The 24,012-nt window shown below is 48.4% G+C and overlaps 1 protein-coding gene across 3 annotated transcripts in view; it reads right to left on the reverse strand.

Moving 5' to 3' along the window:
* Window positions 1-1,875: 1,875 nt before the first annotated feature.
* TMEM132A (transmembrane protein 132A) overlaps window positions 1,876-24,012 on the reverse strand; it is a 35,787-nt gene continuing 13,650 nt past the window's right edge. The window contains exons 1-11 of one of the 3 annotated variants that reach the window (XM_053285571.1): window positions 17,236-20,160; window positions 13,852-14,066; window positions 13,507-13,725; window positions 11,491-11,891; window positions 11,077-11,226; window positions 9,156-9,348; window positions 8,915-9,058; window positions 7,649-7,854; window positions 5,703-5,979; window positions 4,831-5,022; window positions 1,876-3,923 (exon numbers count right to left, since the gene is read on the reverse strand). In XM_053285571.1, coding sequence (XP_053141546.1) covers window positions 2,721-3,923; window positions 4,831-5,022; window positions 5,703-5,979; window positions 7,649-7,854; window positions 8,915-9,058; window positions 9,156-9,348; window positions 11,077-11,226; window positions 11,491-11,891; window positions 13,507-13,725; window positions 13,852-14,066; window positions 17,236-17,272 — 3,237 coding nt within the window. In that variant the 5' untranslated portion in view covers window positions 17,273-20,160 and the 3' untranslated portion in view covers window positions 1,876-2,720. Of the gene's footprint in view, window positions 3,924-4,830; window positions 5,023-5,702; window positions 5,980-7,648; window positions 7,855-8,914; window positions 9,059-9,155; window positions 9,349-11,076; window positions 11,227-11,490; window positions 11,892-13,506; window positions 13,726-13,851; window positions 14,067-17,235; window positions 20,161-24,012 lie in introns of those variants that run through there. The other 2 variants (XM_053285573.1, XM_053285570.1) reach the window with 2 other exon arrangements.

The following is a 24,012-nucleotide window of genomic DNA, read 5'->3' on the forward strand; positions in this document are numbered from 1 at the left end:
ATTTATGAGCAGTGGGCCTGAAACTTGTTGGTTTATATTAGAAGTGGGGGGTGGGGGGTAAGGAAGTTCATCATAACAGCTAAGAGGTTGCCACAGTGTCTCCAAATTTTAGGAGTGCAAGAGACTAGGGATGTGCATGAAGCAGTTTGGGGCCTCCTTAGAGAAGTACTGAACCAGCTCAGGCACCCATAGCTGAACTGCTTTGGCAGGCAGAGGAATGGCTCCCTTAAAAAGCAGGTAAGCAGGTCCTTAGCTGCTCCTGCGCTGTCCCACCGCAATTCCAGGTGCGGCGCTTGCTCTACAAAAGGCCGCACACAGTTGTGGCGCTACACCCTGTGCATGGTAGTGGCATGCATATGGCTACCACGTATGCACAGCGGCCATATTTGTGCTGATGCCACATGCAGGCTGCAGGGAGAAGCACCACAGTTGTGCACGGCCTTTTGTAGAGCAAGCGATGTGCCCGGAAAAGTGGTGGGGCAGCGCAGGAGCAGCTAAGGACCTACTTGCCTGCTTTTTAAGGGAACTGCTCCGCAACCCGCCTGAGCCTGTTCGGGCTCATCCCTACCAGAGACAGGACAAGACTCCTCTACCCTTAAAACTTGTATAGAAAAGGGAGTTTCTGCTGATGCAGCTTTTCATGCAATGATAAGAAAAGCTGCCCCGGCTGAAATTCTCTTTTATACACACAACTCTTTCAGGTGTAGGAACCCTCTGGTGGGTGGTGAGAAATAAGAGGCTGACCCTGCTGAGCAGTGACCAAGGGTGGTGGGGACTGGAGACTCTTACCAGGGAGCCTTGCGAGACAGTAGCGAAGGGAAGGGGGCTTGGCTGAATCAGCACTGTACCAGCGCATGGCTGCAGACTAGTCAGCAGCACCCAGCCCAGGGTGTTGCAATGGTTCCCAGTGAAAATGTTGGCCCACATTTTCACTGGGTGCTGCTAGCTATGTGGAAATTGCATGCCTGCACAGTGCTAACCTAGCAGCTTCCACACCTCCTTCACTGCCACTTGTATACATATGTTTCTGGGGGCCGTGCAGCCCCCAAGAATGGGTTTATGCATGTGGAAAGGGGTTTTGGAGGGGGGAGGCGGAAATTGCTCCCCCTCCCCTGCGCATGCAGTCTGCTGTGCAAAGGAGCCTTCAGTGCAGGGACTCTGAAGGCTCCTTGTGGACCCCAAGCCCTCTGCAACCCTCTTCCATCACTGGAGGGTTGCGGATCGTGTCAGCCATTGATGGTGATTATTATTTATATCCCGTACTGCTTTTCAAAGAAAAAATTCACAAAGCAGTTATAGAAAAAAGAATAATGGTTCCCTGTCCCCAAAGTTCTCATAACCTAAAAAGATACACAAGACAGACATCATCAACAACCCCTAGAGGGATGCTGTGCTGGTGCTGGATAGGGTTAAATATAAGATACCCATGATTGTTAAGGGTGTTACATCCCCACTGATCCCTACTCAGCAACAACCAGCTTTTGCTTCCCAAAGAATAATCTGGCTGGCAGCGGCAGCGGCCACAGAGCCCTGTCATCTTTTGCATCTGTCCACCCTGGTTCAGACAGGAATTCCCTTGACGGGTTTTGGCTATTTTAAAAAATTGTCTTGCTGACAGACTCACACATACCATGCGGATGGATGCCCAGATAATCTCTTGGACTGACAAAAGATTGACAACTGTGGAGCTGCCACGGTTATCTCCCACTCATTCTAAGTGAGGTCCTGGCCCACAAAGGTTACAGATGAGATCCGGAAAGGGTGAAGCTTCCAGATGCCCAGCCTTGACCTGGCGAGCAGAGAGTGCTGCAGAGGACTAGACTGGTCCCCCTATCACAAAGGAAGCATAAATGAACCATAAAGCACAGACACGGAAATCTTTGGTGGGTTTTCTTTTCTCCCCCTCCATTATTATTTATTTTATTTTTTAACAATGTAAGAATTAAAAATCTTCCATAAATAAAGGACTTGCCTGGCAGCTTCCCAATACTACAGGTATAAAATATGAGCGATTGTACAAAACTGTCAAGGACACCAGGCACGCAGCCGGGGTGAACAAGGACCGGCCAGGGCTCCCTGGAGATCTGCCCTTGCCCGGCTACAAGGTGGGGGAGGCGGAAGGGGAAGAGCCCCAGGCTCAGACCACAGGGAGGGAAGGAGGGAGGACACTCGCTGTTAAAACCATCACAATGGACACAAACTGGCAATGAGAATCAAAGCAATAAGGGAGGTCCAGGAGCAGGCCCCCAGGTTCCCCTCCAGAGCACATCACAGTTGGCTGGCTGCTGGTGTTCAGTTGATTTCCAGTCTGTAAGCCCCTCGCCTCCCACCTCATAAAATCCTGCGTTGGGGGTGGGGGTGGAGAAGCAACGAGGACTCGAGGGGTCTTCTATCCACAGGAGAGAGAGCTAACTCCACTGAGACCGTAGCAAGAGGGGGTCGACTCTGACCTGTAAACCCCTCTCCAGAATGAAAAGAGGATGGGCTTAATGGTACAGCCAAGGATGGAGATCTCTAACATAGAGATCCAGAGTATCTCTGGCTCAGCTTTCCCTAGCAGAGTGACCCAAGGCTAGTTTCCTGTTGTGGAGAGTCCCCACTAGAAGGAACAGGTAGAAAGCCCAGCGGGATGATCCTAGGAGAGCACCCAAGGGGGGCAAATGCTGGTCCCTTATTGGTTTGCCCATAGGGATATGGGTGAGGCCCAGGAGAGCCTGAGGTCAGGAGCTGCCCCGGATCCTCTCCATGTAGCTGCGCAGCTCATCGGGGTCGTGCAGCCCCATGTCCTCACACACCCAACGGATGTCATCTTCACTGGCCACCAGGATGGACTGGACAGCAGGAGCGGAGGCAGGGGGGCTGGGGGCAGAGCCAGGGGGAGTGGCGAAGGTCACAAACTCCACACGCTTCCGCCGGCCACCGACCTCCCTGCCGTCCTTTTTCCTGGACAAGGTGGTGGCAAGGGCAGGGCTTCCTGGGCCAGTTGGGCCCAGAGTACTGGCAGAAACAGTGGTTTCTGTCCCTGGTAGAGCTGGGCTCTCTTGGGCCACAGCCTCCATTTTGCCCTCTGGCCCCGCACAGCAGCAGCACCCATCGTTGGTACTGGAAGGGTCAAGGGGTTGGTCTTGGCAGTGCTGGGTGCACAGATCCAGCTGCCGGTCAAGCTCCTCCTGGCCAGTGCCCAGCCAGATCCAGTTGTGGGGCTGTTGGGTCGAAGAGGCTGGCCCGGAACCAGCATCTGGAGGCTCCTTGCGCTGGTAACGGAGAACAAAGACCACACAGTTAATGAGGAAGATGAAGATGGCGAGGCAGAAAACACCCAGGAGAACGTACATACCAATCTCCAGGTCTGTTACTCTTGCAGGGGCCTTCACCATCTCATCTTCCTCCTCCTTCTCCCCCTCCTCCTCCTCCACACCCTCCTGTTCAGCATCCTCATAAGAATTACCACCAGGACCCTCAAATTTGGTCATTGGTGGCCCCACCCCCACTGGGTCACGCCTCCGCGATCCCCTTCCACTCTCTGTGACAGCTGCAACTGTCACTGCTTCCCCCGACATGGCACCTTCTGCTCGCTGGAAGGGGGACTCGTCATGGCGATGGTGATCTTGTTGACGCGGGCTGCTGGTTGTTGGGGGCTGCTGTCCAAAGTTCACTTCCAGCCACACTGTGCCTTGGGAGAGTGGAGCCCTGTGCTTGCCCTTGCGGCAGGAGTCTGGGGAATGCAGGCTGAGCTGCAGGAGGGACCCTCGGCCCAGGCTCTCAGCAACAATCACTGGGCGGGCCTGCTCCTCACCCAGCCGCACGGAGACCACGCTAGGGTTCAGAGAAGAAAGTGAGACCGCCACGTCACGCCCATTGTACAGCTCTATGGGAGCCAAGGTGTGATCAGTGAATACCAGCCAGAAGCTTAGCACTGCTTCCTGCAGAGAAAAGGGGATGGGGATGGGCAGGGGAAGGGAAGGGAAGAAGACCACAGAGATGATGTGAGGAGTCAGGCATACATCCAGTTTAACATGAGCTAAGGCTTGCAATGGGTCAGCTCCAACATGCTGGAGCACAGTCCTGCCACCTGATTACCCTGATAGTGGCTTGCTGAGTTCTGAGAGTCAAGAGATGGCTTCCAGGGGTCACTGAGGAGCAGAGACATGCGCACTCAAATACTGCATGGTGGCAGGTTTTGGTCACTTAGCTTGCAAGAACTGCACAGGAGCCATGCAGTCTCAGTGCATTGGGACACATTACTACTCTCCCCTCCCCTCCCCTGGCTACTGCATGCAGGAGCAGAGAAACTCAAACACCTGCCCCCATTTCTATTACTAGATTTTGCCAGGGTAGAGAAGAGAAGGCGATGTGGGGCTCCTGGTTTTGGAGGCAGCCACACAGCTCATGTAATATCTAGTTCTGGCCTGGCTGGACCACAACAAGATGGGGGGCTACATCTTCATTGTATGGATTTAGCATCAGTGTTCCTGAAACAGGGATTCCCAGTTGTTGTTGAATACAACTCTCATCATCCCCAGCCAAAGGCCATTACAGCTGAAGGATGATGGGAGTTGTAGTCAACAACTTCTGGGAATCCTTATTACAGGGAACACCATTCAGCAACCCCTTGGCCCCCCAAATGTCATTAATTTATTAAATTCTTATCCTGCTTTTCAACCTGAGCTCCCAAAAGTTACAACATTAATAAACGGCAATACATACCTAAAAACTTCCCATCAACATCTCTGACGGAGGGTGGCCAGCTGCCTGGTGAATATTCGCTATGCAAGATACTACCTGCCATTGTGGCTTTCCCTCTCCTACCCTGTGACAACGCCTTCTCACCTGCTTCAGGAAACGCAGGGCTGAGAGTCCCTGGCACGTGGCCGTGAAGACATTGGGGTGCCCCGGCTCCACAGAAAGAGTCAGTGAGACGCCGGAGACCAGCTGAGCCTGCAGCTCTGAGATGGAAACCTTCTCCTCCGACACCACGAGGGTCTGCTCCCCCAAGATGGAGTCAGAAACAGGAGAGCGCACCTGGATCAGGGGACAGAGAAGACAGGAGGACACTGAAGACAGGATACTGCACAGAACCCAGATCCGTATTCTTTGCCACCCCACCTTGTCTACCCCAAACCCAACTTGTAAATAGCCACCTGTGGAGAGGGAGAGTTGCCTCCAAGCCACCAGGCAGGATAGTGGGTTATTTTTTCCAGCCTTAGTCTCCAAGTGACTAATATAGATATGTTCATGGGCAGGTGAACTATTTATATTTGTGGACTAGTAAGGTTCATGGATTTCTCTGTAACACTGCCAAATCCTTCTTCCTTGCTAGTCTCCCTTTAGATATTCAACACATCATCCAATACGTCATCCAACAAGTGAAGTACGCTGAAACTTAACTCAGGTCAACCCTCTTTGCTCCCCACTTCCACACACAGCGCAACTGTGTGTACCAATTCCAAGCACCTGTTCACAGAAGTCTGTTCACCCCATCCCTCTACCTTTTGCCAAAACACATCAGTCATTCAATAACAGAGTACATATCGAAAGCATACGCGCCAACCACTGATATTCCAGAGATCTCAATTTTCCAGACGGCCCATCTGCAGTAAGTTTTCACCACATGTCAAAGCAAACTTCCCAGCCCCCTCAGTCTCAATAACCAACAAACCCCACCTCACTGTCTCCCCACCCCCGCCAAATAGCTTCCCTACCTCCACAGATGTCATTCCTGGCTCACGGCCAATCACCACGCTCCCACCTTCCAGTGTCGCCACTCGGGGGTCCTGGATTCGAGCATGCTTTTGCACCAGATGTGAAACATCCAGCAGCCAATCGGAGCTTGGCATGTAGGTCAAGTGACGGCCACCATCTAGTGGGTGAGCCACAAAGTGGGCAAGGAAACGAACCCCGGCACGCTGGTACTGGAGCCGGCAGCCGCGTGCTCTCCTCTCAGCTTCCTCTCCTCCCTCTTCAGGATCTGCTGAGCTGCTGCTCAGGGAAGACATTTGCACAGTGCATGTCAAGTGTTAGAAGCACTTCACATTATCTCAGTAATCCTTACAAGTGTCCCTTAGGGCAGATCGCCATTCTCCTCAAAGAAAACCTACATACTGTATCTCAAGTGGCTTTTGCAGAATGCTTCCAATCATGGAAAGTAACCTCCTTTACAACTAGAGTCAGAACTTTGTAACCAAGCTTTGTACTGAAGCCAACGAGGATTTCTTTACATGTTCTCATACCCTTCTTTCCTTTGCTTTCCTTACCCTTCCCTCTTTGTGCCTTGCTATTTCGTCTACTCTATGAGCTCTTTGGCACAAGAGCTCACACGCCATAATACAGGGAGGCATCTGTCTAAGCGACAGGCATGCTCACTGCTTCTGCGGCACTTTAAACTCCGCCAGCACAGCTTGTGAACGCAGGGAGGCTCTGTGGCTATTAAGGCATGCGTCCTCACACTGCTACTCCCATTGGGAATAACGGGGGTAGCAGTGGGAGTGCAAGGACACACTCCTTAGTAGCCACGGAGCCTCCCTATCTCCACAAGCCACACCAGTGGGGTGTAGAGTACCACTGAAGCAATGAGCACGCCTGCCCTTAGACATGTGGGTTGCTGTGCAGTATGTGAGCCGGGGTCTTCTATAACATTTTATATTTGTAAAACACCTAACAGAGCACACCTCTAGGCACTATATTAAATCATCATCATTAATATCATCATCACCATCACCACCACCACCATCATCTCTTTCTCAATGTGTACCAGGTATTAATCAAACATGGCCAGAGCTCTTATTTTTCAAGCTGTGTTGACACTTATTTGTTGATCATGAAAGACGTTCAAGGAACTTACAAGTAATATATCTCGAGAGCACTGTGGCCATTAATCTCTTTGCCACAATGCAAATAGGAATATCTATTTCTCACGTTGATTCTCAGCAATTTAACTGATCTGTAGTCAAGCAACAGTGCAACAGGAACCACATGTTAAAACTCTGTATCTCTGAACATTTTCCCTTAGACTAGGTCTGACCATAGGCCCATCTAGCTCAGTACGATCTACTCTGCTTGGCAGCAGATCTCCTGCATTTTCAACGGAGGCATTTCCCAGCCCTACTTGGGACATGCCAGGGATTGAACCTGGAACCTTTGGATTGCAAAGCATGTGCTCTGCAACTAAGCTATGGGCTCTCTCTCCAGGGAGGGAGTACTGTTCTGACCACCCTCATGTTCCCTCCTTGATTCTACCCAGATCTTCATGGATCCCAACAGCTGGATTCGGACAAAGACTTTGGTGCAATTCAAGATCTTGCATGGTCCTACACCACTCTTGAGTTGGCCCAGAGGGCATAAGATATCACCTAATTTCACACTGTTGATTCCCTTGGACTGACAGAGCAACAACTGTCAATATGGAAGTGCTGGACATATATGGAGAAATTGGGACTCTTCTTCAAATGACCCTGTCACATGATACAAACTCTGGGCTTTGATTCAGAACACTCACTTGTGAGTGACCCTTCCATTCTCCCTCTCCTCTATCCAGGTTTTTATACAGTGGCTGTTTCCTATATTGCTGAAGCATTGGTTGTATGCAGACACTGTGTCAACAGCAGACTCAAACCAAGGCTGGGGATTCTCTTGGCTCCGTAGCGCTTACCTTTCTGGGGCAGGGCCAGGGACCCTCCAGCCCCGCACCTGCTCCAGGGAGGTGTCTGTCAGCTCAATACGCAGAGGCAATAGCGGGGCCCAGACAGTGAAGAGCAGGGAAGCATGGAGCCGGCGGTACCAGAAATCAACCCGGACACCACGTGCCCCTCGGCTCTCTTTCCCCCCTACGTAGACAGCATCGCACACATCCGACACCTGAGGATGAGTTTTAAAAACACCAAGGTTGATAAACACAGAGATGAACACCCAGAAAGATGCTGGCACAAAGTGTAGGAGGACAGAGGAGGAGGACGACCACGTTCCCTTTCTCAATAGGGACCCAGCCATATACTTGGAATGGCCTCTCTTTCCTCCTTGGCTGTACACTTTAGCAAGGAACTGTCAGGGATGGTTATGGCGCTCCACCCTCTTGTAACCAGCTAAGGAAGGCAGGAGTTGGGGGGTGGGGAGAGAGGATGTATGGATGTTTTGTTAGGAGGGGGTAGCCTTTCCTGTGGTTCAGCATTTTTCTATTGAAATTTTTTTCTGTGTTAAAAAATGAAGGAAGTTCAGGATAACAGAGAGATGAGGACAGGGCTGTGATCAGTTATGGAGGTAACCAGAAGGGTGTGACCAAGATGTACAGAATGGTCTGGATCAATGGTTTGTCATGTCTGAAACTGAGAGGTTAAAGGATAACAAGTAAGAATAAGTGAGACCAGGAGGCTTGCAAGGAATAGGGAAGAGAAGCATAAGGGCACTCCAAGTCACAAGGAAGGATCTGCCTCTTCCATTTACAAGATAGCCATTCCACATACAAGGATACGAAAGAATATCTGACTCTTTGGGGGCAAAGACTCAGTGCCACGAGGTATACACTAAGTTTGCAACATGTGAGAAAGGCAGAAGCTGGGACCCCTCACAAGTGGTAGGGAGGGACCTATCATCCTACAACTGCTGACACAGTGAATATGAATATGAATATTTATATATCTCTTTTCAACAAAAGTTCCCAAAGTGGTTTAGATAGATAGAGAGATAGATAGACAGACAGAGAGAAGTAAATAAAATGGCTCCCTGTCCTGTCCCCAAAGGGCTCACAATCTAAAAAAGAAACATAAGATAGACACCACTGGATGGATGCTGTGCTGGGGATGGATAGGGACAGTTGCTCTCCCCCTGCTAAATAAAGAGAATCACCGCTTTTTAAAAAGGCGCCTCTTTGATCTGTAAGCAGTGAAGGAAACATCATTTGTGAGGCACACTGGTTTCTCACCTGCAAGACCTGTTTGTTAGAAGATTCACAGCCCATCTGCTCAGTGACCTCAGACACAGCTCCCCCGGTCTCTACCACAACCAGTTTCACAGGCACCGAGTAAGGAATTCCTGTTAGGAGTGCAGTGTTCACAATCTCCTGCTCCTGAAAAGGATCATGTGAAGAACATGAGACCAGCGCTACAGGCTACTCAGGCGCATCATGGGGTGGGGTGGGAAAGGGTGGAACCCCAGTGCCTCACCTTCACCAGTGGAACCAAAGCCCGTACATCTCGCTCTGAGACTTGTATCTCCCACACCATCTTGTCCTTCTCAGCCTCAGGGTCCTGGCCAGGATACTCCACTTGCCAAGTGACAGGACGTGTAGAAGACAGGCCCCCTGTGCCATTCTCCACTACAAAATCCAGATACAGGAACTCTGGAGAATCGGCTGCCCTAAATGGAGATGAGGATAGGAGAAGGCATCGTTAACTGGGGAGCGAAGAGTGCACTGAGCCCAGGAGACACGGAGCCCCTCACAGAACATCCTGGAGCAATTGTGAATCCACCTCACCATCTTGAGACATGTGGTGCTGAAGTCCAGGAAGAGCTGAATGGTATTCTCCAGGTCACACAGTTCCTTCCATCCATTCAAATGTAAGGTAAAGGTAAAGTGTGCTGTCAAGTCAGTGTCAACTCCTAGCAACCACAGAGCCCGGTGGTTGTCTTTGGTAGAATACAGAAGGGGCTTACCATTGCCTCCTCCCACACAGTATGAGATGGGGCCTTTCAGCATCTTCCTGTATTGCTGCTGCCTGATATAGGTACCAGCAGGGATTCGAACCGGCAACCTCATGCTTGCTAGGCAAGTCATTTCCTGCTGCACCATTAGGTGGCTTCCATTCAAATGTACCAGGATGCAGTACCTTAGCTTCTCACCACCTACAACTCTCTCTTTACTGCTATGTTTTGCATACCCAATCAGGTTGGATGGACTGATGATGAGGTGGCTCTATTAGCCACTCCATTCCTGAATTTCTGTTCAACTGGGTTTATGGGGAATAAGCAGTTCAGCTTCACACACCCAACCATACTGTTCTCCCCCGGACCACCGCTCAGGCAACTGGGGAAAAAGCAAGGAGGTTCTGCTCACCTCTTCAGTGTTACCAGGGAAGGGTCAATCTGGACAATACAGACATCTCTAGTCATCTAGAGGCCAGATTCAAGTATAACTGGGTCAAACTGGACAGGGTTTGGGGTTCCATGTTAGCAGTTGCTACAATGACTGTCCTGCTTCAGAGTGTCTTATCTCTTCACCTCTGGCAGAGAAGGAAGTGAGGTTTTGGGGAGCCTGTCAGAATAGCAGGGGATGTCCACTTTGGTGCAGCTGAATAGTATGGCTCTGCTCTAGAATCCCTTGTACACACTTTGTGTTTGGCAGGAACAAATAATTATACTTAGAGCGCTACACTTGGGGTGTGTGTGTGTGTGCGCGCACCCCATGACTCTACATGGCACATACTAGAATGTGGTACTGGGTGCAGAATTCCTGAGAATATCAGCTTCAATTCCCCGCCCCCCGCTCTAAAAAACTGACAGGTTTCTAGCCCCTATATGGCTGTGAAGGTACTGCAAGAAGCACCTACTGAGATCTCAGAAAGCAGGAGAATAGCAAAGTAAGGGTAGAACAGAGCATCACTGTTCCATATAGCCCCTTGCCTCTCCTGATGATTTTTTTTTTAAAAACAACAGAATGGTGCCAAATAGTAGAAATGGCACAAACCATTATGCAAAGTCGGGATGGATGCAAATTGCTATATCTGCATAATCTATGCAGGTTACAAAATCCAGTTTTTCTTGATGCAGGATCTGGACTGCCTCTTTGCAGGATTCTAACTTTTTAAAGCGCGCGCACACACACACACACACACACACACACACACAGAGCCCTGGCTACAATACTGCCTTTTCAGCTATGAGTAAGTATTTACTACGACGACGGATATTTTTATACCGCTTTTCAACCAAAGTCCCCAAAGTGTTGGCAGTGCCATGTTCCTTCCCACTGAAATGAATGCACTGAGGGCTGAGCAAGCTCCTATGTGGATTGTGTGGCTCCTCATACATCTAGTCCTGTTGAATAAAGTGTGAATCTCAATCCTACAGAAGGCCCTGATCACCCACCTCCAGTCCAGCCCACTGCTAAGGGAACGGCGACAGGTGACCAGAGCTGTGTGGTGTTTGGTACCCTTGAATTTGTCCAGCTTCACAGTCCAAGCCTCAGGTCTGGTGGGGCGAGCTGCCAGAACCTGGAGCCCTTTCTTCACCTTGATTCTGAAAGAAAAGCCAGCAAGGTTATGCATACAAACACGTAAAAGTCAGCAGAACAACCACACAAGCAGCCAGATGAAAGGTCAAGGGAGGGCCAGACAGGGTCCGCCTTGAAGAAATGAGCTTAAACCATCAGAAACTGGGAAACCTTGGTCATCAAGGAGATCTCGACTCCTCTCTCTCGAAATCCAAGCCTCTTTGTAATTAAGTGGAAGGAGCAAGTTATGACAGAAATCCAAGCACCACAGCTGGACTCCCTCGACTTACCGGAGTGTCAGCAGGTCAGCAGTGAAGTTCTGCTGCAAAATGAGGGTGGCAGTGAAGAGCTGCCCCGGGCGCAGGGCCATGTCAGGAACCCGGACCATCACGTTATCATCCAGCCGCACTTCCTGCCGTCGTGGTGGGCTCATCACCCTGATCTCAACAGGGCCCACGTAGTGCAGATGCTCCTTGGTGCCCTCTGTCCCTGGCCGTGGTCTTTCTGGGGGTCTCACGTGGGGGCACTCTCCAGGTGTCTTCCCAGGCACAGAGGGCCCCAGGGTGTAGTACAGCTCAGCCCGTAGGGGAGTGAGAGTAGAATCCTCAGGTTTGCGCTGACTGCTGGCAGGCGGAGGAGAGAACCAGCGAGGCGGCAGCTCTAGTTCCACTACACACACCCCCAGGGGTGCCTGGTCAGGAAAAGCAGAGAAAGTCAAGCCACTTCCTTCTTCCCCTTTTAAGCCCCAAGACAATGAATGAATGAATGAATGAATGAATGAATACAAAGTTACCTTATATTGGATCAGACCATTGGTCCATCTTGCCCAGTAATTCCTACACTGACTGGCAGTGGTTCTCCAAGGTCTCCAGCAAATATTTCCCAGCACAGAGATCAGTTTAACTGCAGGTACCAGGGAATCGGTTTAACTGCAGGTACCTAAACCGAGATCGGTTTAACTGCATGTACCAGGGACTGATCCTAGGACCTTCTGGATATAAAACATGAACCCTTTTGCTGCACTACAAACAAGAACCCACTTCTTCAGCAAGGTTTTTCCAGAGCCTCAGCTCACCCAGCTCCTTGCCATCGTACTCCATTTCCCCATATTATTTGCCAATCAACTTCTTTCTCCACCCTGGTCTTTTCAGTCCCATGCAGACTGCAAGCCCTCTCAGCAGTCACTTCTATGTTCTGCAGTGACAAAGAAGGAGTCGGGAAGTAGCAGGGAATTCACATCAAGAGAAACTTCAGACTCACTCTGACATTACTAGGCCACCAGCACAAGAGGGAGATCTGACAGCTACCACATGCTTGGCCCGGGGGGGGGGGGGGCTCTGAGCCAGGCCACGCAGATGCTCTGGAGACCAGAGGACTCAGTGGTCAGAGGAGACAGACAACAGGCTCAGGAAAGAAAGCTAACAGGCTACAGGGAAAGCCAAGATCAATGGTGCCATTTTGCAGCCCATTGTGTTCCAAGCCCCCATAAGGTCCAAAGAAGTGACTCTTAAGAATCACCCAGATATCTTCACATGCCTCCCCTTAATATAAAGTATGACTATCCCCACCATCCAGGGACCGTACGACAGACTTATGCACCCTCCTTCCCATGCAAATTCACACTGAGATGTGCATGTGAGTAACACATGCAGTGGGTGCTTGCTTGGCCTGGTGGTGCTGAATAATAGCCCTGTTCAGTTGTTATGGAATCTGGGGACATACAGCATCCCTGAGAGTACACCTGTAAGCCAGCACCTGTGCTGACATGCTCTGCAGAGACAAATGCTGGACTTGTGAAAAGATTCTTAGACTCAGAATGTACAGGCAAATGCACTCCCTACACTTGTCATCCTAAACATCCCCTAAACAAGCTGCCCAGGGTGGTGGTGTGTGAATCTTCTTCCAAAGGAGACTTGCAATTCTTCCAAGTCCCAATTCACCTTCTGTGGCATCCCAGGGTCACATACCTAATTCCTCCTTGGGCAGAAGAATGATTCATGGGCGTGGCATGTTCATGCCAATCCCTAACTAGGCAGAGGCACCTTTCAAACTGGTGAAAAGGGGGAGAGCAACTGGCCCTCGTCAGCCCCAGCACAGCAACCTTTCAGTGGCTGTTGCTGGTGCCTCCCTTGTGTTTCCTTTTATTCATCATATTTAACATAGACTGCAAGTCCTTTGGGGACAGGGAACCATCTTCTCCTTAGTATTCTTTTTCTATGTAAACTGCTTTGAGGACTTTTTTTGGTTGAAAAGTAGTATATAAATGATAGTTGTGATAGTATATACATATATATGCGTGGACCAACCTGGAGGTGGCAGGCTTTGTGAACCACCTGGGCCTGGTGGAAGACATGTAGGGTGACGCAAGGTAGGGCCTGTTGTCCCAACATCCATTCTTGCCCTTGGAGATGGAATAGGACCCTAGAGTATGGCTCATAAGGAGACACTGTACCCTCAATGGATACAGCCCGGACGTCCCAAGCAGAAGAGACATCTGTGAATTCGGAGTCGTCAGTTGGGACTGCCTGGGGGGAGAGAGAGAAGCTGAGCTCTGTAGTGAAGCTTCTCTCAGAACAATCGAGAGAGGAAGGTGGCTTTGCACCATCCCTTATACTAAAGAGCTCCCTTCCCACCCTGGGCGGAATGATTACCTGCTGGGCAGTGAAAGGCAGGTAGGAAGCTTGGATGGCAGGCTTTGCTGTGAGCTGACGGTGGAGGAAGAGGAAGGTCTCAGAGCGGGAGCTGAGAGAAGCATTTCCTGGCAAGTAACGATCTGTACGCTGAAGACGGAAATACTCCGGGCCATTTAGCACCTCTAGTTCAGCTGGCAGGTACACCACACCAGGAGAGTCAGATTCACACTTCACTGCAGAGAGGAGAACCATATTCATCAGCACCAGATATGTAACCTCTCCCCATTCCACATGCACACAAGACTGTGTTCCTCCCCTGTGGTACCATGGCCCTTCCTTTCCCAGTCGCTATAGGAAAAGTGAAAGCAGTGAATATTTGGAGATCATGAGACTGCTTTTAATTCTGTTAGAACCAGGCACTAAAACGAAGACCTCTAGAGTTCTAGTCTCATGCCTTGCTTGGATCAGAGACAGCCAACTTGCAGCTCATAATGCCACAAGACCTAGCCCTAAAAACAATTCTATCTGATCCAGGTGACTCTGCCAAATTTGAATCAAGCAATGGTAAAAGGAAAAGAAGCAATAATACTCCATGCACAGTGTTCGTGTTGTTACAGTGCTCATGCATATTCAAGAAAGGCAAAAGAGCCACTATAAACGTGCCTCTCGAGAGGATCTTTCAGGAAGCACATCAGTTCTTCAGCCCCCACCACACTCTTTCTGATGGTCACACACCATTGAACATACGGGCTGCATAATCCGCATATGTGCTGATTTTTTGAAGTTTTTTAATTATTTAAAAATCCATTAAAAAAATTATTTTCAAAAACTATCTGCTTAACTTGAATGTCACTCTGGAAGACTCGATACCAAACAGTGGCACATCTAAAACAAAGAAAATCAAACCTATGAATCCCTTAATGCTGCATGATATGAATTCTACTGTAAAGCCTGACTCTCCATTAGATATCCTGGACTTCCAGATTATGATCTATTCCAAAATTGATTTTACAGTGGATTATCTGTGACTTTTACCCCGAATAATTCTAGATCATTCCCATGGTTTCAACAGCATACTCTGCCCACAGGTTTTGGAGACAGGTATTTTGAGAACTGGCCTAGCAATGGCTTTGAGCCATGATGACTGTACAGAACCTCCATGTTCAGAGGTAGTATGCCACTGAATACTGGTTATTGGGGAGGAACAGCAGGGGAGGGCTATTGTCTTCAAGCCCTACTTGTATTTCATGGAGGATCTGGTTGGAAAACTTCCTGTGGGAAGCAGGATGCTGGACTACAAGGCTTTTTGGTCTGATCTGGAAGGACTTATCTTATTTTCTTATTTAACAGCCAAACTCTGGAGTACCTTCACACTACACCATTACAGGTGTAGCACTTCAAACATAGCAGTGTGGCCGATTTTGTCCTATTTTATTATTATTTATTAATCTTTTAAAAGACTCAGTGCTCAGCTATTTACACAGCTGCCAAACTATGCAATGTTTGAGTTTTTGAGCAAAACACAGCACAGGTGATTTGCATATTTTTGTATATTTTGAATGGCAGATTTTAGTACTCAGCTATTCTGCTTGCTTAGCATAAACATAGTACATGGTAGATACCACTATAAGACATGGCAGGGACAGCTGTCCAGAAAACACAAAGAAAGAGTCAATAGAAACCATATATCATTTCTCCTTCCCTCCAGTGAGCTACCAGCCAAGGCTGTCTTCCAAAATACCAGGAGGAGCTGGTTTAGATGTAAGGCAGAACCATGGTTAAACCTGGTTCCCCAGAATTGTTTGTTTGCTTGACTGATTTATATACCACCCCTCCAAAATGGCTCAGGGCAGTTTACAACAAATAAAAACAATTAAAATCAATTTAACAGTTAAAATAAAAACTAAACAATTAAAATCATTTAAACATCAAAAACATTGACATTAAAATAATTTAAAACCAGCATTAAAAATTTAAACCATAAATCTAACTAAAAGCCTGGGTGAATAAATGTGTCTTCAGTGCTTTTTAAAAAGTTGCCAGAGTGGGGAGGCTCTTATTTCAATAGGGAGCGCATTCCAAAGTCCAGGGGCAGCAATGGAAAAGGCCTGTTCCTGAGTAGCCGCCAAACGAGTTGACGGCAACTGCAGGCAAACCTCTCTAGATTATCTCAACAGGCAGTGGGGATCATAGTGAAGAAGACGTTCTCTTAAATAGCCAGGGCCGAAGATGTTTAGGGCTTTATAGGTAATAACCAGCACCTTGTATTTTGCTTGGAAATGTATTGGCAGCCAATCTAATTCTTTCAACACAGGAGTGATATGGTCTCTCCTAGATGATCCAGAGACTAACCATTATTGGACTAACCTGGCTGCTGCATTCTGAACCAACTGTAGTTTCCAGACTACGTACAAAGGCAGCCACCCATAGAGCGCATTGCAGAAATCCAGCCTAGAGGTTACCAGCATATGTACCACCATTTTGAGGCCATTCATCTCAAGAAACGTACACAGCTGGTGTATCATCCAAAGCTGATAAAAAGTACCTCTGGCCACCGCCTCAAACTGGGACACCAGGGAGATGTTCAGATCCAGAAGCACCCCCAGACTGCGTACCTCTTCCTTCTGTGGGAGCGTGACCCCATCCAGAACTGGCAGATCAATATCGTCTCCCAAGTTCTGACCCCGCACAATAAGTACCTCCGTCTTATCTGGATTCCGCCTTAGTTTGTTATCCCTCATCCAGCCCATTACTGCCTCCAGGCAGGCAATTAGGGAAGTTATGCCTTCTCCCAATGAGGTTGACATGGAGAAGCAGATTTGGGTGTCATCAGCATACTGATAGCACCCTGCACCAAATCTCCTGATGATCTCTCCCAGCAATTTCATGTAGATGTTAAACAACATCGGAGACAATATGGAGCCCTGAGGGACAGCATAGAAAAGTTCAGAATTTGAAGAACAGTCTCTTCTGCCCAAATGCTCCCCCCTCCCATGCCCACACAAGCATCTACTTCTAACTTGGGTAAGAATCACAACTCTCATAATCCCCAGCCACAATGGCCAATAGCCAGGAACTATGGGAGTTTTAGGCCAACATCTGCAGGAGGGCTGAAGCTGAGCAGCCCTGGAATACACCAATATCAGTTATGACGTCGAAACCAAGCAATCTCAGTTTATTCTAACCTACTCACTTGAAATAAGCTGCAATTTGTATCAATTCCTGAAGTTAGTTACAAATTGGGGGCATGGGATAGTGGGTGGGGTGAGCACATGTGCTTCTGAGCCTTGGGGACATTTTGTGGAACCAGGCTTAACTGTGGTTACATGTGAACCGAGAGAGAGAGAGAGAGAGAGAGAGAGAGAGAGAGCGGTATGAATAGAAAGGAACATTGGGTCTTACCTGTGAAGGGTCCTTTTTCACCGTAATCAGAGCCCATCCTTTAGCTAGGGTATTTCCTTCATGCTATCAGAATCGACAGGAAGTGATCACAGCAGAGTTTTCCTGGAGGCTAGGTTGATCGCTAATCCCCAGTTCCGACTGTCGTGCTGAAGGATGCTGTGAAAAACTACTGGAGAGAGAGCTCTGTTTTGAGGTTAGCTTAGCCAAAAAAGGAATGATCTTTTCTAAGGTTGGAAATGGATTAGATTAGCCCTTGCCCATCCACATGAGCGGTAATATCTACTAATATTTACTAACCATTGTCACACCAACGCCTCTATATAGTACACATATATACACATGAACTAGCCCCGGTGATCATAGTTTCAGTGTTGGCCCCAACTATGCTTATTATCCTCCAATATTAAGTTTGCTTCCGCGGGTCAGGGTGGATGGGCTCCGATTACGGTGAAAAAGGACCCTTCACAGGTAAGACCCAATGCTCCTTTTTCCACTGTAATCGGAGCCCATCCTTTAGCTAGGGACATACCCAAGTCGGATGAACAGTAAGCAATGCCTGGGTGGGGCGTGGAAGTGTGCTAGACAACTTGCTGAGAGACCGTTCGTTCGAAGGCTGCCTGCTCCCCATGGAAGGCTGAGATCTTGTAGAGTTTTATACCAAGGATACTCAATCCAGACAGAGAGGTCACATGACCAGGGAGACTGCTCCTGGAATGAGGGCAACTGGGACAAATGCCCATTAGATGTTTTCTGTGTAGCCAATCTGGTCCCAAGGTGGCGAGCTGTCCCAGGAATCAGACAAACAGAGTCGATTTTACTGAGAGGAATTTAACTAAGAACTTTAAGCGTGCAAATTCCTTTTTTTCTCTCCCCAAATTCAATTTTTATTAATTTTAACAGCCATTCATTGCAAATACACACAAAAAGGTGGACTCCCCGCACACATCTCTTCGTGAATCATCAGCTATAAAATTTACCCTTGCTATAATAATAATACTTCAAAACATAAATTCAAACCCTTACAAACATAGCTAATCTATCCAACCTGCAGTTTTTTGCTAAATTTCAAACCCTGCTGTAAAGTCCATAGTAGGAAAGTAATTCTTTAGATACAACAAGAATGGTTTCCAGTCTTCTTTAAAACATTCCAAGTTTTGGTCTCTTATTAGTGCTGTAAGTTTTGCCGTCTCCGCATATTCCAAAATTTTTATCAGCCAGTCTTCTTTTGAAGGCAGTTCATTACTCTTCCATTTCTGTGCATATATAATTCTGGCCACTGTAGAAGCATACATAAAAAATGTTAAATTAGTTGTAGAGATTACACCTTGTGTTATTCCCAGCAGGAAGGATTCTGGCTTCTTAGGAAATGTCATTTTAAATATTTTCTTTAATTCATTATTAAGCGTGCAAATTCCAATAAGAATTTTAGTGCCTCACTGTTTCAAGGAAATGGAAGATTCATATTAGACAGTGGGTCCTCAGTTCATCTCTCAAAAAATTTGGATTTCTATACTGAATTGCTTGATATTCCCGAAGAGATTGTTCATTTGGGCAATAATACTACAATTAAAGCAAGGAAGAGAGGCGAAGGAATTTTGTGTTGCAATTCCTAGGATGGATCAATTAATGAGTTTTTTGTGAGAGATGTCTTGTATATCCCTGACTTCTCAGGCTCCTTGCTTTCAACATCCAAGCTAGAGAAAACAAGGCTTTGAGCTGTATATTAGAAACAGACAATGTGTTGTTACCCAGAATGGATAAGTTTGCCTTGTAGGCTCTGAATGCAAAGGCCTGTACAGTGTGCAGAAGCAACCTGTATCAAAGACAGCCAAAGAAAGACCAGCCTGGTTCAGCACTGAGGCATACCAGTCCAATGAAGTGAACCTCGCTAAGTCGTGCCTGCATGAAAACTGCTACGGTAGCAACTGTGGCAGAGACATCTGGGACACAGGAGCTATGAGTCAATCCGGAGCATGCAGGAAAAGGAGACATCACAGATGCTCGAGTAACTCCAGGACTACGTGCCATGGCAAGCAACAAATCTGGATGGAAGCCAAAGATCCTGTGCACAGACAATGGAAGAAGAGTTTATGTCCAGCGCCACCCCGCAGTTCCTGAGAGAACATGGAATCGTGCATCAAACCACAGTAGCTTACAATCTGTCCCAAATGGAGTCTCAGAAGAAAAAACAGAAGCCTCCTGGACCTGATAAGATGCATGCTTGCTGACACGCACCTCCCACAGGAAACTCTGGGGGGAAGGCATCATGACTGCTACATACACACAAAACAGAATGCACACAAAGCCTATAGGCACAACACCATATGAACTTTGGCATGGTCATAAGCCATCCATGTCATAAGCCGTCCATGATACATTTGTGTGTCTTTGGAAGCACGGCTTAGCGGCTAGGACCACAAAAGGGAATTTGTAGGCTCTCAGCACAATCCAGAGGCTACAGAATTCTGGCTCCTGACACCAGCCGGATAGCCAGAGGCAGATTGGTGTATTCTGATGAGAATGAAAGAGCTCCTTCTTCAGCGAAGCCAGCAACCAGACCAAAACACCCTGACGACTGATTATGCTTCCTGATCTCAGCAGAATTGAGGAGGAGGAGACAGCAGGTCCAGATCCAACCACGCACCTGAGGTAATGGGCGAGACCACAGAGGGTGAGGTGAGGCGACCAACGCGCTCAAACAGAGGTGTTCCAGCCCCGAGATTGTCCTACCTCACAAGAACGGCGGAACAGCCAGAACCCTCATCCTGGGAGGAAGTATTCCGGCTACCACAACCAGAAGTCCAGAAGTGGAAACAAGCTGCAACTGAAGAGCTTGAGGCTCCACAGAGAAAAAAACAAAACACCTGGACTCTTACTAAGTTACCTCAAGGGAGAAAAGTTATAGGTTGAAAATGGGTCCTCAAACTCAAACATCATGCTGATGGCGAGATTCAGCGCTACAAAGTCAGATCAGTAGCAAAAAGATATTTGCAGAACAAATGGAGAAGCTTAAGATGAAACCTTTGCACCAGTGGTTAAACATACCACAGTAAGGACTCTGTTAAGTATTGCTGCTAGCAAAGGAATGCATGTTGTTGAACACCTAGCCGTAACACCTAGCCATAAAACTGCATTCTTGCCTGGCAAACAAGAAGAGGACATTTACATGCAACAACCACCAGGTTTCTTGGGGAAAGGCAAAGAGGACTATGTATGCAAACTGCAAAGGAGTATTTACGGTTTATGACAGGCTGCCAGAGCATGGAACATAAAACTAAATGATATACTACTTCAAGCAAACTTCGAAAGAAGTGATGTGGATCCCTGCCTGTACACGACATTCATAGATGGCAATGGAGTTACATTTTTGGCGTATCCTGATGATTTGATTCTTGCCTATGAGAATCCAGAAGATATCAAGGGAATAAAGCATCATCTGAACAGAGATGTGGAAGTCAAGCAACCTGGCAACATTGCACAGTACATGGGCATTCAAGTACAAAGAGAGAAAGATGGAAGTTTCCTCATCACCCAAGAACAGAAGACTTAAAGACTTAATAAACCTGCTCCGGCTGGAAGACGTGAATCCCTCCAACTCCAATGGAAGTGAACTACATAAAGCAAGAAGCTCAAACTGAGCCACTATCTGACCACCACAGATATCGCGAAGCATTGGGAAAGCTTTATACATTAGTATGCTCACTAGGCCAGATCTTAGTACAGCAGTAGGCTTACTTTTCAGAAAAAACTGCGTGACCAGCAGTCAAGGACTGGAATGCAATTAAGAGACTTGTTAGGCACCTAAAGGGTACTGCACACTTTGAGCTCAAGCTACCAGCTAACAGTTCAACCAAAAACTAGAAGGGTATGTAGATGCAGACAGGGGTGGAGACCTAACAGAAAGGAAATCCACCAGTGGTCACATAATTTTCTATGGAGATGGAGCCAGAAGCTGGTCAAGCACCAAGCAAGACATAACAGCCTCATCAACCAGTGAAGCAGAATATGTATCAGCTGCACAGGGCTGTCACGAGATACAATGGCTGTGTCAATGACTGAGAGATCTAGTTATGGGTGTACCACAGCACATACCAGTGTATGAAGCCAACCAAAGTTGCATTCAACTCTCCAGACAAGCAGACGTAAGGAGGCGTACCAACCATATTGAAGTGAAGTATCATTTAGTGAGAAATCTGCAAAAGGATGGACTAATCCGGCTGATCTACTGCCCAACAGATGAAATGCTTGCAGATCTACTCACTAAGACACTACCAAGACCCTGCTTCGAAAAGCTGAGAGAGAAAATGAATCTAGTGAACTGAGCCACGAGACATTGAGAGGGGGTGTTGGAAGTGAAGGGCTTTGCACTGTCTCTTGTCTCCGTAACATAGGAGGGCAGACTAGTGAGTCAGAGGGCTAGAGGGTCAAGACATTGGTGATCCCTTCTCTCCTGCTCTGACACTATCCCTATGGAATGTAGGTTGCTGATCTCAGGGACACTTCCTCCTTCCTCTCTCTCTTCTCTTCCTCCTCCTCTACCTTGCAGCATGGAAGTAAGCTCTTTTCCCTGCACGATGTGTGCAGAGATGCAGAATCCATCTGCATCCAGCCAGACAGACAGACCAGAAATCCCAACTCCTCACTTTCCTATCTAGAATGAAGTTCTCTAATAAATGCCTTATATATTGATTTGAAACTATGAACTGGCTCCAAGTTACTTTACTCTCAGCATACACGCATGCCCAACTAAGTCTGCTGTGTTGTGCCTCTGTGCACTCTTCTATAATAAAAAGAGGGGTTCTCTACCAGAGCAGGTTGAACTTGCTGCCTGCCTGAGGGAGTAGACTCTCCCTCCTCGGATATCTCTCCTTCCTCAGTCCCAGAAGAGAAGTGGTCCGGGGTGTCTGGCCTCCCGGGAGGTGGGGGATACCTCAGGGTGGCCCCTTGGTCCCTGGGGGGTTGGGGATGGTTTGGCCCCTGGCCGCAACGGGATTGGGATTGTAGGCGCTATAGGTGGGATCTTTCTAGATGGTTTCTTTGGAGAGGCGCCCTCAGTCTCTGAGGAGGGTGTTGAGGGAGAACGGTAGCGCCTCCTCTTTCTGATTTTCAGAATGGCCTCGAGGGGTCATACCTATGCCCCACTCCAACTGGGGGTGGGGACGTCCCCGCTTCCAAAGCCAGGGCAGGGGAAAGTGTTTTAAAACTCCCTGGCTATTGAACCCCTCGGCCCTGCAGCCACCTCCTCTGATATGGGTGGTTCCGCACCTCCCTGAACAGGGGATTACTCACGAGTAACGGCGAGTTGGGCCCCTGGGCATCCGCAGGTGAGGCTTCTGTGGCAGCAGCCGTTGTGGTTCCTTCCAGGGCTTCCTTGCCCTGGTTTCCCACAGGCGCGATCACGGGCAGTATCATGGCGCTCATCGCTGCTTCCGCCGCCTTCCCCAGCTGGTCCACTCCCTGGTGGTCTAGTAGCCTTGGGGAAGTAATCTGACGGGGCTGCCGCTGCTTGCAGACCGCCCACAAAGGCAGGCGTTCATTCACCTCGTGATCGGGGGCTTTGTAGTTTTCCGGCGGCTTCCAGCAGCCTTCAGCTGCTCCGCCGCCCCCTACTCTCGTTTCTTTGCCTTTGGGGCTTTTTTGGTCTTTTTTTCTCTGCACGGCCTCGGCCCCCATAGAAAGGGTAGCACTTTGAGCTATGCTCTGTTGCCCCGGGCTGGAAAACGCCCCCGTTGTAAGGGTGGCACTTGAGGTTCTTGTCTCCCCTTCCGACATTGAAGTCATGATGGCGGCGGCGGCGGCATGAGCGCGCTCCATTGCTGAGTTTAGGAAGATAAGATTGGGGAGGAGCAGAAGATTCAAAGTTGAGAGGGAAAGAAGCTTAGCAGCTGCTGAAGAAAAACAGGATGGCTGGGAGAGCTTAGACTGAAAGCGACAGACTGAAAACGACCCAGCAGGTATCGACCAAAGAAAGAAACAAAGAGAACAAAGAAACTAAAGAAGTAAAGTTTGGAGAGCTCTCTCTCTGCTGCCGATCCTGAAGGCAACAGGAAAGGAACTGGGGATTAGCGATCAACCTAGCCTCCAGGAAAACTCTGCTGTGATCACTTCCTGCCGATTCTGATAGCATGAAGGAAATACCCTAGCTAAAGGATGGGCTCCGATTACGGTGGAAAAACTCTAGGACTTGCAAATCGAAACAAAGAGATATGTGCCTCAGGTTGTGAAAAGGCATCTCAAGAACTACAAGTCCCAGAGCTCCTTAGTCCCTGCCATTACCAGCACTTCCTGTACACAGTCAGGAGAAGCCAACAGTCTGGCAACAGGAGGGAGGGACAAGCACCATAACAAAATGTGACATTTTAGACTCAGGGATGGTTAGGAGCCAGTGTTGCTGATAGCATTTACAGGCTCAGAACTTATATGAGAAATTTAATTAGGTCTCAGGTCTCCAAACTGCACAGAAGAACCGAACTAGAACATAGGGGCAGGGAGCAGGATATAAAAGGCATTTGTCACTCTTATACAGTAAATATGGATAAGGTTTGGCTCCAGATTTTAGAGGGCCTTTGGGCAAGATGCCCTCAGTGTGGGTCCCCTCCTTCTGAGGGCCCTCGTCCTCCTCAGCTTCTCACTTGCAAGGCAGAGCACTGGTGAGAGAGCAGATGACAGAAACTGCCATGGCTACTCTCTTGCTCATCCCCTCTTGAACATAGTGTGGGCAAACAAAGAGGCAACAACAGTGAGGAGCAAAGCCAGGACTCTGAGAAGTGAGGCTCT

Source organism: Hemicordylus capensis, chromosome 1 (genome assembly GCF_027244095.1).
Source record: "Hemicordylus capensis ecotype Gifberg chromosome 1, rHemCap1.1.pri, whole genome shotgun sequence".
Lineage (NCBI taxonomy): Eukaryota > Metazoa > Chordata > Lepidosauria > Squamata > Cordylidae > Hemicordylus > Hemicordylus capensis.